Here is a 16,418-nt window from a genome sequence, read left to right as displayed (position 1 = left end):
GAAGAGCTTCGAAAATTCATTGACACCAACCTCCAACGCGGATTCATACGCCCGGCCACCAGTCCCCACGCCGCTCCAGTCCTCTTCGTGAAAAAGAAGGATGGCGGACTCCGACTGTGTACTGATTTCCGAGGGTTAAATGCGGTATCCACAAACAACGCCTATCCTATACCGCTCATCCGAGACCTTCTCAACGTCGTGGCCCAAGGTAAGATCTTTACAAAATTAGATCTAAAAGATGCTTACTTCCACGTTCGTATTAAGGCAGGGGATGAGTGGAAAACGGCTTTTAATACGCCCCTCGGACAATATGAATACTTAGTTATGCCTTTTGGTTTGACGGGAGCCCCATCCGTATTCATGTCCATGATAAACGAAATTCTACACGAATTTCTGTACAAAGGGGTGGTGGTGTACCTTGATGATGTGTTAATTTACTCAGACAACGAGGAGGAACATATCCAAACCGTACAGAAAGTATTAGCCACCCTGATGGAAAATAATCTGCCCATCAAGTTGTCCAAATGTGAATTCCATAAAACCGAACTTACTTACCTCGGGTATTGTATCTCCCAAGAGGGTCTGAAAATGGATCCAGCCAAAATACAAGCGATCCAAGACTGGCAAACACCCACCACCCGTAAAGAACTGCAATCCTTCCTGGGTTTTGCCAACTTCTATAGGGATTTCATAGCAAACTTCGCCCAAATCACGCTCCCTTTAACAGACTTGCTAAAAACCAAAGATAAAAGGGACCAAGCTAAGAAACCATCTTCCAAACTGCTATGGACCCCCGATTGCCAGACGGCCTTCGAATATTTAAAAAAGCAATTTGTAACGGAACCCGTCCTCTCCCACCCCAACGAACAAACCCCTTTCATAGTGCAGGTCGACGCCAGCGATACAGCGATTGGGGGAGTTCTGCTGCAGAAGGGGGAGGATGGGAGGCTGCGGCCTTGCGCTTTCTTGTCTAAAAAGTTTTCGGAGGCGGAAAGAAATTGGAATGTGTGGGAGAAGGAGGCCTTTGCAGTAAAGGCAGCCCTCACTAACTGGAGACATTGGCTGGAGGGGGCGCGATACCCTTTCGAGGTCTGGACGGACCACAAGAATCTGGAGGCCCTCCGAAGCCCGCGCAGACTGAATGCTAAGCAATTGCGATGGGCGGAATTCTTTTCCAAATTCAACTTCACTCTAAACTATCTCCCGGGCAAAACTAACTTTTTAGCGGACGCCCTATCACGCATGCCCCAACACAAGAGCAAGAGGGAGGAGACTGTCGACACTGTATTCTCACCTACGCAACTTGGGGGCGTGGTGACCACTCGCAGTCGGGCCAAGCTGCCCCTCCCGGCTAACCAAGAATGGAAATCGAAACTCAAAACTGAAGTAGAGAAGGAGGGGGATAGGGCTCCACGAAACAAACTAACCCAATCCCCACACGGGGATTGGCTAGCTGGGAGCAAATTTTATGTCCCAAACAGCCTCAGGCTGGAGATCTTACAGCGCTGTCATGACGCTCCCACTGCTGGACATTATGGGTATTTGAAAACTTTACACCTGATCCAGAGACAATTTTGGTGGCCGGGCATGCGCAAAGACATTTCCCAATACGTTAGTTCCTGCCCTATTTGCCTCAGCGCCAAAACCAGGAAAGGGAAGCCTCCGGGTCTCTTACAACCCTTGGAGACACCAAACAGACCCTGGGAAGTAATATCTATGGACTTTATCACTGATCTACCTATCTCTAAAGGACATAATAGTATCTTAGTTGTGGTAGATCTGTTCTCCAAGCAAGCTCATTTTATCCCTTGCACTGCTATACCCTCCGCTCGAAAACTAGCGGATTTGTTTCTAAAACACATTGTAAAATTACATTCCTTTCCGTCCAAGGTGATTTCGGATCGCGGCGGACAGTTCGTTGCCAACTTCTGGCGGGAGCTTTTGAAAATGTTGAATATTGAGCAGGGCATCAGTTCAAGCCACCACCCACAAACCGACGGGCAATCCGAAAAAACAAATCAAATATTAGAACAATTCCTTCGTTGTTACATCAATTTTCAGCAAGATAATTGGGTGGACCTCCTCCCTTTGGCCGAGTTCTCATATAACAACAGTGTACACGCTTCGACGGGAGAGGCCCCCTTCAAAATTGTCTACGGAGCCCACTTCAACCCCTTCCCGTTGGACGCACCCCCTCTCCATTCCTCAAAACTGCCAGATGTATCTTCATGGTGGGGGGAGGCGGCACAGCAATGGACTCTCATTAAAAAACACCTCGAAAAGGCCAAACTGGATTACAAAAAATACGCAGACCGCCATCGTGTGGCCGAATGGGAATTACAACCCGGAGATCATGTGTATATTTCCACAAAAAATCTGAAACTAGCTCAAACAAGCCGCAAACTCGCTCTAAAATTCCTAGGACCTTTTCCTGTGCGCAAGATAATAAATAAAGTGACTGTTGCTGTAACTTTGCCCAAGAACTTGCGCCATGTGCATGATACGTTCCATGTCAGTCTTCTGAAAAGAGCTCCCACCGACAACAAATGGCACGCCAAAGCTCCACCCATTCCAACTTTGATTGACGACCAAATACACTATGAGGTACAACAAATCTTGGACTCTAAGCTCAAACGAAACCAGCTTTTTTACCTCATTCGCTGGAAGGACTGTGATTCTGGTTACGATGAATGGGTGAACTCTGCACATGTTCATGCTCCTAGATTAACCAAAGCTTTTCATACTCGCTATCCATATAAGCCAGGGGGGGATCTGTATGGTCCAGTATGTTTCTAAACTGTACTGACTCCATTTTCTAATGCTTCTAGTGTTTAAGTGCTTTCTCCCCAGGTGGTTCCCAGGCAGCATTCCCACCAGAGGAGATTGTTGTGTCTAACCCAGTTCCACCAAGCATTGGCCTTGAAGGAGAGCAGCTTCCCAGGACTGAAAGATGTTGTTTTGAGAACTGTGGGGGGAGGCTGTTCCAGATGGGTATTGTTACTCTGTATCCTATGCTTGCTCTTCATTGGTAACAATGATCATGTACCATCCTGAGTCTCCTATTCAGGACAGTGGACTATAATGGACCTTTTCTGCAATAAAACTTCCTTTGCTAGACATTGGACTTATTCTTGCTTCTAAAGGGAATCTTGCAGAGAGTACCTTATCTAGCCACAGTCTGACAGAAGGCAGGAGAACAGGATTCACTCTGGGCATTACAACTTATTTGTAACATAGGTTACAATGTTACATTACATTACAACTTATTTGTAACATAAATTGTGGATTAAATTGAAAACCTGCAGCCCCCAGGTTTGCTGATTATACCCAGCGATGCACCTGGCCCATGCTGCAGGAAGCCACTCCCCCCCCCCCCCAAAACCAGACACCTTCTATTAAATGAAAATCCTCATTACAGACAAGGCAGCTTTTGGCATAAATTCCAGAATATTTTTATTTACAAAAATAAAGATATGTTTCCTTTCAAATGACTTTCAACCTCTAACATTTCACAATGTAAACACCTTAGAAGCAATACAGAGTTCTGCAATATTGAAATGGAACACGTATTCAGTCATACATTAAGTTCTTACAAGCATTTTTATGAAGACTCTTCTTTGTAATTATACACCCAATAACTGTTTGAGAACTCCTCATCTCCCTAGACAGTGTGTGTTCCTTGCTTTAGTACAACACCAAGTCAACTTCTGCACAAGGTTATTTATAAGATAATCGTATCTGTATTGCTCACACTTATTTATGGTCATGAGTATCACACACACACACACACACACACACACACACAACAACAACAAGCAGGATCATCTTTAGCTCTCTTTTGCCATTTGGGTTGGATCCAGCAGCTTTTTTCTTTCAATTACACAAATCTTCCTTCCTTACTACACACACACGCCTTTTGTCCTAGCATAAACTTTTTTCATCAGCAGAAAAGTTGATTGTATCCATTCTAAGAAGAGATTATAGAAAACACAATTCACAAGTATTGGTATTTAGTTGAATTCTCACTTGCATCTGAGCCACTGCATACATACCACTCTGCATGCAAATACGGTGGTTCTATCACTGTAAAATTTAAAATTGATTATATCTGATCACCATTATGCTAAATTTCTTCTCACACTCCCAGTCAAAGGAACAGAGAGAATAATGTGCAAAGTCAATCAAAGTGCAAAATCAACCTTATCCGGGATCTCATGGATAACTTGTCTCAGGTGCACTTTCCTTGCAAAAACTAAAAAGAAATAATCAGTTTGACTTTTTAGGATATTGTCACCATCAGTGTGGTGCATAACATCCCCAAAGAAAAATAATTATTTCTTTCCTTCTTGTTAGCGAAAGTATCAGGGGTACATATTTACCTCAGAAACAATAAGATTTGCCCATTGAAGTAATTTAATATTCCATGGTAAGCACTGCTAACTTTACTTTTTAAAAAAACTCCAGCTATGTTTCTGTTAGTCATTCCTCAGGCTTCATTTCTCTCAGACAGTAAATACTCTAAATATTTCCTAGTCGCCCTTCTTCCAAATGCAAAGTTACTAGACATTTCACAGTGATCCATGTAAAGAGAAGTAGCAGCTGTGGCTGATCACTTTTTTTCAGCAAAGAGGTACCACCTTTAAGCAGACCCTTATGAGAAGTTCTCCCTTATTTCCTGCTCAGTTAATGATGTATGGTACCAGTGGTGGTGGTGGTAAATACCTTGGACCATTCGGTGTACCATGCAATAAATATTCTAGATATTGGTGATGCTACCATTTTCATGGTTTGGAGTCATATGATGCAAATAGGGATGAAAAAAGGTGCAGGAAAAAAGGCGTATGTTCTTGAGCAGTCTAGGTCAGGAGTCAATAGATGGATAAATTAGGAGGCTATAGGACAGTCTGTTTGGCACTGTCAGATCTGCCATATCCATCCTCAGCTACAAGCTGCCACATCACCTCATACAATCCATACTGTAAAATGAGTGTAGGCTAATTTGCTCATATACAGGGCTGCTAATGCCAGAGGCAGCACAAGAGTTGTAACTGGTGGCTTGTCATGAGGATTCCAGCTGCTGGGAGCTGAAAACATAAACAAGCCTGAAAAATCTGTTGCAGTGTTCTGAAGTGTTTTGGTCTTTATAAAAGTCGACAAAAAAAATATTGTTCTTTACTTCTCCAAAAGGGAAGCTTAGACCTAAATAATAGCGGAAATGCCTGAACAGAAGAGCAGTTAAACAATGGAAGTACCAATTAATGTGTGTTCCTCACTGAAGGTTTTCAAGTAGAGGCTGGAAAGTTCTAGCTTTGCATTTCCTGCACTGGGCAGGGCATTGGGCTACAAGGCCCCTTCCACCTCTATGCTTCTATCTTTAGAAATGGTTAGAACAGCTAAAAATCTTCGTAAGTCATTCACTGCTTGTTCTGTTTGCAACGTAACTGCTGCCTTCATAAAAGCAGCACAATTGCATATCCACTACAAATTAAAAGTTTGTGTGTGTGCATATGCAAGATGTGGTGGTGTACAATGTGTATTGTAATACATACTGACTTTATCAAATAGTTAAATTTTACTGCTTTTCATTTATAAGCACAAAATAGGATCAGTAGTACTGCTAGCTAGTTTTAAACCTTAGATTTATTGCCCCCCCTTCTTTAAATGGTAATAATGTATACTTCAAATGTCAGATTTAATCTAAAGCAAGTCCAACCCACCACCCCATTAAGAATTCAGGCCCACATTTTCAGGCCACTTCACTACGTGTTTTGTTAACAAGTGGTCAAAATATAACTGCTTCAGCATATGGCTAAACTGGGGTTACCTCTTATCTACTGATATGCTATGGTTTCATTTAAGTGGATTTTAGACTTCAAATGCACAGTATCTTATTCCATATTTAGAATAGTCACTCGGCATTATAAAAGCTGATTAAAACACATTCCAAGATGTATTTTCACACATCTCATGACAAAATGTTTCCATCCTTTTCGCCCTGCCACTCACTCCCAGTTTTATCTCATATTTAACCTTTAGGTTCATCTGTAATAAGCAGTCTGCTGAACTGAGCTCTAAGTCAGAGGTCTCCAACCTTTGTGAGCCTTTGGAATTCTGACACAGTGGTAGGCACAACCATAAAATGGCTGCCACATGTTCCCAGCCCCTCCACCTACCTGGCTGGCAGCCGAGGGGGGGGGGGAAGGTACACAGAACGGGAACAAAAGCTTTGGGAATGACATTCCTGGCCCAACAACAAAGGGAAGGCCTTCATGGGGGGTACTGTTGTTTAAAATTGCCTGATTTGGGCCAATTTTAAGCAAAAATCCCCCCCCCACACACACAGGGGCCTTCCCTTCATTGTTGCACCAGGAATTATGTCATTCCCAGCATGACAATGAAGGCTCCAGAACATGCGCTTTGCATGTGCACATGGTAAATTTCCCCCATCTCCAGGTTTATGACCAGGGGACCTGTCAACCCTACTGCTGCAGGAGGTAGAGCCTTTCACAAAATATCAGGGAGTGAAGTTATGCATAATTCTTCAACATTTCTGGCAGAAGCATTTTTATCTGGATGCTTTTTGAAATCAGTATGTTTAAAAATATTTCCTTGCATTCTGACAGCTTTCCTTCATACACTCAGTGGAGATCCTTGTGCTTGTGGTGGTAACTGCTGCCAAAGCAAGTTTTTTTTAAAACCCACAAAGCCCACCAGATCTTCAATGGCCAATCAGAAGTCCTGCTGGGCAAAAGCCCCATTTTCTAAAAACACTTGGCAAGTGCGAGCAAAGGTATCAATGAACACCTTGTCAGGACCCCCTGCTCTAACCCTTTATGACTGAACTAAGATTTCACTTTCTATGCACATTCTAAACTCTCAGAATGTAGATTTAAGACATTTGAAAAGGCTTGATCAATTTTCTCTCAACTGTTCCAAGATCAAGAAACAATGGGCTTTACATAATATTAAATGTTTCAGGTCCATTTTAACTAGCAGGAACCCAAACTACTCTTTAAGTCTGCATGTAAACAAGCTAAACTCCTTATTGTAACTCATGAAAAAGATCTAAAGTGCAGGATATTCAGAAATATAACTTCACAACTAAACTGTCTGGGCTATTTATGCACAAAGAGTGTTTTAAATCATTAACAGATTTAATGTAATATTGGCAAGACAATTACATTTCTCACACTTTATTTTGCTTTTCAAAACTATACTTTCTCATTGCATTTCTCTATTAATTAGTGAAATGAAGCATCTATAGTGACAATAGAAAATGAAATTACAATCTTGTTTAGAAGTTTTCCTATAGATGCTAGGACACAAAATAAAAGAACTCCAGCACAACAGCTTCCTTTCACTGGGATGGGTATTGCAAACATAGGAATAAATAAAAAAGGAACAAGAAATTGCACATAGCATTCTTTTAGAGGGACACTTTTGTAGAAAGGTCAATGTTTTCTGGGTCTATTGAAGCACATACATAATTGCTATCTTGAATAGGATAACTGTTTTTGATTAAGCACTAGAAAATATGACCATTTATTTTATTTCAGATTTTAATCCAATCCATTCTCAAACTGCCTACAAAGGCTTTTAAAATAATAACTACTACTGGTTGGACCTTGCAAACACAAAAATTAAGCAGGGATTGTCCCCAAAGAATGTCATACCTCTCAAGTCATACTTTGCACGAACACACCCTAAGCCTAATAAACAAAGAGGGAGGGAAAAAAAGACAGAATGGCCACATTTAAAGAAAATGAAGTCCACGGGTATCAATTTAGAACCTATTGCAATTAGCCATGTGCTGGTTTAAATAACATTTTTTTGGCATGTCACTGGGATTGGGAACCTTTTGAAATATTGGAACAATATGCTTGAGGCTAGAAGAAAACTTTACCCACAAACTCAGCTTAATTTAATTTTGAATTTTTTTTGATGAAGACAAAATCTTACAGCATGACAAAGCAAACTGCTATTTCTTAGGGATGTCTACCTTAAAAAAAGCTAGTTTGGTATAGCAGCAAGTGTAGAACTAGGAAACAGGAGAGCAATGTTCAAATACCCACCTTGCCATGTAGACTTGCCTTGGGTCAGTTATTCACAGGGTTATCATGGGGATAATGAAATGGAGAGGGAGGAATGATCTACATTATCCTAAGCTTCTTGGAAGAAGGGTGACTTTTTAAAAATCTAATAGAACTACAAAGTCCTATCCTGCAGTCTAGTATAGTATCAATGTCATATTGCTGGATGTTCAGCTCCCTCTACAGGACAGAGGAAGTATCTTAATTCACATATATCATCATTGAAAGTGTGGACTGGAAGAAAATTTGCTGTTTTTTTAAAAAATTGCAACAACAAATTAAGGGTAAAAAGATTTCTTGTACTTAATTTACAGAGGTTTAAGCAAACAAATGTAGTGAAATTATGAAGACAGTGTCCAATCACATATACTAGAACTGAACAAAACATAAAAAGGAGATAAATTAAAATAGGTTTTTCCTTGCATACAAAAGGGCAATTAAAATATACAGGCAGCTGAAAGTGTTCACACCAGTCTACCATTTACATAGTTCCTTATGCAAGTGCTGGTGCTTTTGTTCAATTGTTTAAAAATACTAGGAAGGCTGTGGTCCATAGTGACGAAACAAAATCCCCAAGTAAAGATCATGGATTTTCTCTGTAACTGTTGACCAATGAAGAAGACATGAACAAAGAAAAAGATTCTAACTGACAACATGGGGAATGTTTGTGTTTGAAGTATTAGGAACCTTCAAGCCCTTCATTTATCTTTTTAGAACTGACAACATTTAGTACAGGTATTTGACTTTTATATACCTACAAATATGTATGTTGAGGGTGTCATTGCTCTGTCGGGTTACTATATTTTGAGGAGTGTGACCTCTTCAAGCCATCTTGTTTGAGTATATTTTATACCAAATTTTAAATAGTGTATTCATTATGTCACTTAGACATGGCCGTTCAAAGCGAAACTGAAAAAAAGCTTTCCTCTACTTGAAGTATCTTAAAATAGCTACTTATTTTAAATATACCTATTCTTATTAACATAATCATAAACCAGGATGAGGTTTTTTCAATTTGCATAACATTTGCATAAAATATGTATTGAATTTCAGTCTATTTCTCCAAATGTTCTGCAGCCTTCCTCACACAACACCAGAAATATCACCATTTGTTTTTTCAGCTCTGTTGAAGAATCTCCCAACAAGATGCATGGCTTACCTCCACAGTAATATTGGAGTATATCATGAATTCCATTGAATAGCTGTACCGTTGCGCAATGAGGAAGGATAAAGCCAAAGTTTTGCAATGTGCAGGATACGGTGACAGATGCTTAGAACGACCACACCACAGCAGCTCAGCTGTAGGCTGTCAGAAGTGCAAGGCTATAGAAATCACACAGACTTGCATTCTTTCAGTAGCAAGCCATATTTGCATGATGTGATGAAACAGAACAGGATGAATGGGGCCTTGGCTAAAAGAGAAACAATAATACTCCCGTTTTCATTGCCATAATCAAGATTCCTTTGTCCTGCTTGAAAGCAATGAGGTATTTTATAGAACTGCATCAAGTTTGTCACAATATAATTGTTTTGTAAAGAAGTGGTCAATTATGCTTATGCTTCAGTTCTGTAGTAAACATGAATATCAAATGAATATCAAACAGAATGTCAAGTGTAGGTGAAAATCTCAAGCCAGATTAGGTGCAATACTTCAACTCAAACTAATTTAGCCCCATGTAAGCAGTGTAACTAAAGTGGCAACCGCGTACAACCTGAGGCAGCTTTTTTTTTTTTTTTACATCAGCAAGATTAAAACACCCTTGTTTACAAGCTAAGCATGTTTATCATCTTATTGTCCCAATGAAATCAGTGGCACTTACTTGTGGGTAAACATGCTTGGGATCAAGTTGTAAGACATCTTGGGTTGAATCTGAGTCTTTTTCTGGTTGCACAAGGCTTTGCCCTGCTCCCTATGCTGACAACCCCCACCCCATGTTCTTTCTGAAACTCCAAAAACAAGGAGCTGCATTACAGGGAGCACAGTGGCCTCCAGTGGGAAGTTACAGGTGGAAAGAAGTTCCATTCTTCAGTAACATCCAGCCCCCTGAGTCTTCCAGCAGCTTAGACAAGCTATAAAAACATTGACAAGAAAAATACATAGTAGCATCAACCTGCAGCATGACATTCTGCAAATCTCCACTGCTTTAAAAAGGAAATCTAGGAAGAAGTCCTGAGAGCAGCCCCACGGCAGGAACTAGATAGATAGTAAGGTTTATTCAGTATAAGTAGGACACTGCAAATAGGCGCATTTCGGATCCTACATTATTACAAACTATGTACTTGTCTCACATTTGTGGTTATGTTGAATTGACTTCATGGCTTTATAAAACAATACGGCTGGGTAAAATCAGAATATAGTACATTATGTACTGCTGACTTTATATAACTATTTATTCAGCAATAGCTATAATTGTTCCAAACACGGTGATAGGTTTTGTAATGGACAACCACATACTGATTTCTTTTGGTAACAAACAAATCCTCCTAAAACAGAGATCACAGGGATGTCCATAAGAATTTTTTTTAAATGTGAAAAACTATGAAATTTCTCTTCATAAAAAAGAACACCTTTGCTCAGTCATTGCAAATAGTGAAGTGTGTTTATTTTTTTGTAAAGCCTCTTAAAATTCATTTCTAGCATTCATATTCAAAATAAATTCCTAGGAACACTTGAAGTGGGGTGTCACTGTGCAGTTTAGTTTTTGTAAACATGATATAAACAAATTGAACACCTGCTGCTCGCCTTTAGCAGCAGGTAAGAGAAGGCTGCTTTAATAGCAAAGCGCTAAAAAACTGCATCAAGCTTGGCATCAAACACCACAAGTTAAATCATACTCCGATGCCTAAGCAGAACACAATGATATCAAATATCCACTGCCAATTAACAACAAAGCAAATCCTTTCAGCTAGTGCAACGATTCCCTCAGGAATTTATGGGGAAAAGGCATTCCATCTTTCTCAAATGCCACATATACTAAATGTGCTCAAAAACCACTAACAACATATAACAGCAACAGTTATAAACATACAGATTTGTGGCTAGGACAATACAGCTTATACTCTCTCACTGTTGTGAACTGTAATAATACAGCAAAAGCTTTACCTGTAGGTCTTCACATATTTGTTTGAAATCAAAATGGCTTAAACAGATATAAATAGGTTCATTTAGAATTTAAAGTAATCTTCCCACTTAAAAATATGCACTCATTTCATAAGATTGCACATAAAACCAAACACTGGCAGTTGACATTAAAAAGGAATATTGCATCAAAATGGAAAGTGTAAATTAAAAATGCATTCCCACTGAAAAGCGAATGGCAAGTCAACCATAATTCAGAAAGATGCCCTGGAAGTCAGTACTTGAGATAATTTTTCATTTTTCTCAGCAATATAAAATTAGAAATGACAGAAAAAAATTAAATACACTTTTGAAGTTTCATAAGCATACACAAAACTAATACAAAAATTTAATTCTCTCTTGTTTCATCTTTAAATCACCACATGCTATGTACAAGCTGAAATCCCAAATACACATGCTTCTATGTTCTGTTGGTTCCAATGGGACTTATTCACCAGTGAATGTATTTTAGAACAGCACCCACAACGTCTAATCTATGAATCGGAGGAATTAATCATTGGATGGATACATAAACAGAGAGGGCTCCATTGTAACAGAGGCCTAGATGACCTGAAAAACTCACTAACACACCAACAGTTTCTAGCCCCACCCCATGCCTTTACCTTCTCCAAGACATATAAGAAGTTCATGTTGGGATCTGTCTCATCCAGCCAATGTGGAGCATTAAAAACATAGAAATAAAGACATTCCCTTTCTTCAAGTATCTTTATGTTAGAATTCCACTTCTACATCTAATGTCATCCAAGTTTTCGCCATCCAGCTCTCCAGCATATCCTTTGAGCATGCCAGTTTTACAACACTTGAGAAAGCTCTATCTACTTCAGCTTTGGTAAGAAGATGTATAGTCTGGCCTCCTGGTTTGAATAATTTTTGGTTTTGGTTTCTTGACTGCATCTTCCTCTTCCTCTTCTTCCTCGTCACTATCACAAACATGGACAACAACACTGGGAGTAGAATCAGTTGCTGCATGAAGTTCATATTTTTCTCCTAGAATGTGTTCAGACATAGTAAAGCTGGTTAAAATATATACACACTCTCTCTCACTCAGAAAGTACACGTTATAACTGAAGCCTACATTTATTTATTCATTTATATGATTTAAGAGTCAGCCTTTCTCACTGAGACTCACAGTGTGAGTTCGTACAGTCAATTTCAAAGACTTCTCAGTAAACATGAAACAATACATAATTGCGGATTCAAAGATTTAAAACCAGCAGAAATCCAATACAGAGTTGAAGAAATGCTGAAACAGCATAAACAATTCTAAGACTGACATATTCAACAACATAGGAAATACTCAGTAGGATCATACTTACAGAAACAGTAGTAAAGTCTATAGTTCTCCCTATCCCTTTTCTGATACATCTCTCTAAGACCGCTTTCTTATATTACAGCCCTCCTATTAGAGTAAAAAGCCTTCTTGAATAATTCAGTTTTGCATAGTGTGTGGAAAGCCAGAAGAGTGGGAGCTTTCCTAGCCTTTTCAGGTAGGCCTGAAAAGGCCACTACAGAGAATGCACGTATATGGGCAGCTACTGAAGCTCCTTGCACCCACAGCCACACAAAAGTGTGCACAAGGCTTCTTCTCCATTTACTTCAGAGTTGGAACAGCTCTGAATTTATATCCCCACCATTGCACATCCAGAACTGCTGCTGGCAGTGAAGTAACTTCATCACTGTGACTTTCCTGCTTGATTCCTTTTCTCTTGTGTTACTGGACCAGCATGCAAACAGGTCATGCTGGAGCAGTAGTTATGTGACAAATGCAACACCTGAAGCGGGGCTCCTATACATTATATTAAGACTAACATAAACCACGTGAGTTCCAGCATAACCAGGGGCCAACTTTCTTCCTCTTCCTTAAACGTCTGAAATAGTTCACCAACATACAACTTATAGTACAGGCAAAGCTAACTGGAATATTTCTTCCCTCTGCATGAACGTCTTCACACTCCAAGAATTGTGACTGTAGAAAAACCAAAATGTTTCTTGGGAGAAAATTGTGATTACTATGAGGTATCACAAACGTATATCCCAGAAGGAGTAGCAGAAATCTCTCCATATTATTGTAAAAATGACAAAAGCATTCAGAGGATTGATTGATTAAACCTAGTATACAGACTCCTCCTCCTAAAGCATACACTCTAGAAGCCAAAGCATGGGACTCTGCAGCTGTCCCTTACAATGGCTCTTCCATTCAAAAATCAAGGTCAATTCTCTATTTTTCTGGATAGCCAGTAGACACTTGCTTTTCATTTCAAAATCTGCTTATTTGGCAAATGAATATTATAATGAATAAGCAGGTATAATGCAGAGTCAGCAGTTGTATTATCAGCAAACTTGGAAGCTTTAGCTGGATTGGGTTCCCAGGCCCAGAACATCTTGCAATGTTACTTTTCACACCCTTCAAAAAGCTCCTAAAACCCCACTTTTTCATAGAATTTTTAGCATAGCCCCTTCATTCTCATCCTGACCTGGAACTGTGTAAATCTATGTAACATAAACAAACACATTCTTCCATGGTTTATTTCCCTCACCCACTTTCCTGTATCATCTTTCTTGTCTCAGATTTTAGACTGTAAAGAATCTTCCCGTCTTCTTGTACTTCTAAAGTATTATACATGCTAGAAGTTGCACAACTGAGGCATATTATCCAGTATAATTTCTCATCTTATCACAGTTCTAATTAATAAATTGACAGTTTAAAAATACAAGGAAGAAACATGCCAAGGGAAATGGGACTGGAAACAACAATGGAAAGGGGGAGTATGTGTAAATAAAGCATTAAAAGCAAATTGTTAGCAAAAAGAAAATGAACTTGACTATTGCACCTTAGCAACAGGAGCCACTTACCTGGTCCTAGTTTAGAGATTGCATATAAAAGATCATAATTAATAATTGGTGTGGCGTCATCTGATTGTTTCCAACCAACAGGGGGAGAAGCTGGAGGAGAAATCAGGAACTGTTTTTCTGGATCTGGTGGTGCTAAGTGTGAGTTTCCAATGTGCAAAGTCTGGAAAGATAAAAACAAGCCATGTACCATTATTCTGACAAACAGAATAGGAAGAGTGCAACGGCACTCAAGGGTTCAGTGGGCAACACGACTCAAGGGAAGGCTGAAAGCTGACAATATTGGCAAAAGATTCATGGAACATTCCCAAGAACTTTGACATAAGAAGAGAACACGAATATTCCCCACCAAGTAAAAAGACCAAGAATCTAGTGACGTTAAAATTTAGCATACAGTAATTCTAGAAATAGAAAATGACAATTTAGAGAATCTCTCTTCAGCTTCCACTGAAGAAAATACTTAAGATATTTAACTACAGATCTATAAACTGGGTAAGCTGTCAGACAGTTATATTTTCAGTGAGAACTCACTTTACTATATAGATATAGAAATTATTTATGCAAATGATGTAGTAATTTCAAAAAATGTTTACAAAATGTCTGTGAAATCGAAGCATCTTGGTACAGTATCATGAAAGGTACAAGAATTTTGACAGAATCAGAAAGAACCATCTCAAGGGGGCAAATAATGAAAAAAGAGTTTTTTAAATCTCTGCTGTCTAATAAATGGTCTAATATAACAACTTATTTCCATTTTTAGCCTTTCCTGATGTAAATTGTTTAGTAAACAGAATGGGCAGCAAAATAAAATGACAGCCCTTACTAATTTTAATAGGATATGAGATGGTTTATTGCATTACCAATAAGATGCAGTTTATGTTGCTTCCTCAAAGTCATCTGATATTACTCACTCTCTGACATAAGCTTTCTACAATCTTTCTCAGACTGCAGACTGCTATTACGACACATCAATGTAACTTACAGAATCAGAAAAACATAGTAAGACCATAACAAATAAAAATCATAAACAATCTAAAGCCCTGACATGAATGGCCCAGGCTAAACTGATCTTGTCAGGTCTCAGAAACTAAGCAGGGTTGGCTCTAGTTAGTACTTGGATGGGAGACTGCCAAGAAGGAAGTCCAAAGAAAAACAATGGCAAACCACCTACGTCTGTCTCTTGCCTTGAAAACCCACGGGGTTGCCAGAAGTCATCTGTGACCTGATGGCACTTCTCTCTCTCTCTCTCTCTCTCTCTCACACACACACACACACACACACACACACACACACACACACACACACACAAAAGATTTGAGTTTGGAATGGACAGGTTGATCTGTTATTTGCAAGGAGGTGGTGGCAGGGAACTGGTGGGGAGGGTGCTGAATACTTCCTTGGTATAAGAACAAATGAAGATTAAAACAAGGGCCTCCTTTTAGAAGGTAATTTTGTTTTTGTGCACAGATTGCAGAATGTGACTATTATAGGCACACATTTTTTCCTTTTCAAAATACTCCTTTTCTAGTTTGTATTTTAAAGAAACCATGATTTCTACTTTGTACTCATGAAGCACACTAGTATACTAGGGTGCAAATATCTTTTAGAAGCTAGCTGTAGAATAGCTATAAAGCTGCAGACAAGTGAGTTACAGAAAAAAGTTTTAAAGCAGATTGGAGTTCACATATAGAAAATGGAGGTTCAAACTCCAATGCAGCTATTAAACTTGCTATTGTGTCTCGAGCAAATTACTATCAATCTGCCTAATCTACCTCACAGGACTATTATATATAGTCTGTAAGCTGTATATATGACACTGTGTGTGTGTGTGTGTACATATATGTATATATTTATACGTGTATACATATGTGTGTATATATTGTGTATACATATGTATAAGCATATATGCATATCTGTAAATATGACTGTAAGCAAACTGGAAAACAAAGGTGTGAAGTAAATGTAACTATTATATACCATAATGAAGGCATTTTACCAAAAAAGGCTTTTGCATCTTACCTGAGCAAAATACAGTTTCAGTTCCTTGCCAAGAAACTCTGTCTTGTGCAACTGAACTTTAGCATTTGCTGCAGACAAAGGGTTGCTGAAGTTTATCCTTATTCTTTTAAAACTTTTGAAATACTGAAAAGTTACATCTTTGTCATATGTTCTAAAGAGCTCCTCAAATCTAGCCTGAAAGACAAAATTAAGAAGTAAATAACTTTCATATCCAAAGCCTCATTTTTCTTTTTATATCAGTAAGAAAAAAATATTAGTATCTTCAGTGGTCTGCAGTTATAGTTATAACAATTAACAATCTGACTTTCTTCTGGGAAATA

At 39.0% G+C, this 16,418-nt stretch overlaps 1 protein-coding gene across 2 annotated transcripts in view; it reads right to left on the bottom strand.

Moving 5' to 3' along the window:
* Positions 1-10,285: 10,285 nt before the first annotated feature.
* Positions 10,286-16,418, bottom strand: part of RCAN1 (regulator of calcineurin 1) — a 50,950-nt gene continuing 44,817 nt past the window's right edge. The window contains exons 2-4 of one of the 2 annotated variants that reach the window (XM_054973703.1): positions 16,099-16,272; positions 14,083-14,242; positions 10,286-12,216 (exon numbers count right to left, since the gene is read on the bottom strand). In XM_054973703.1, coding sequence (XP_054829678.1) covers positions 12,050-12,216; positions 14,083-14,242; positions 16,099-16,272 — 501 coding nt within the window. In that variant the 3' untranslated portion in view covers positions 10,286-12,049. The remainder of the gene's footprint in view (positions 12,217-14,082; positions 14,243-16,098; positions 16,273-16,418) is intronic. The other variant, XM_054973704.1, reaches the window with a different exon arrangement.

Source organism: Eublepharis macularius, chromosome 3 (genome assembly GCF_028583425.1).
Source record: "Eublepharis macularius isolate TG4126 chromosome 3, MPM_Emac_v1.0, whole genome shotgun sequence".
NCBI lineage: Eukaryota > Metazoa > Chordata > Lepidosauria > Squamata > Eublepharidae > Eublepharis > Eublepharis macularius.
The sequence above is the reverse complement of the archived record's forward strand: the minus strand, read 5'-3'. Positions and strand labels throughout refer to the sequence as shown.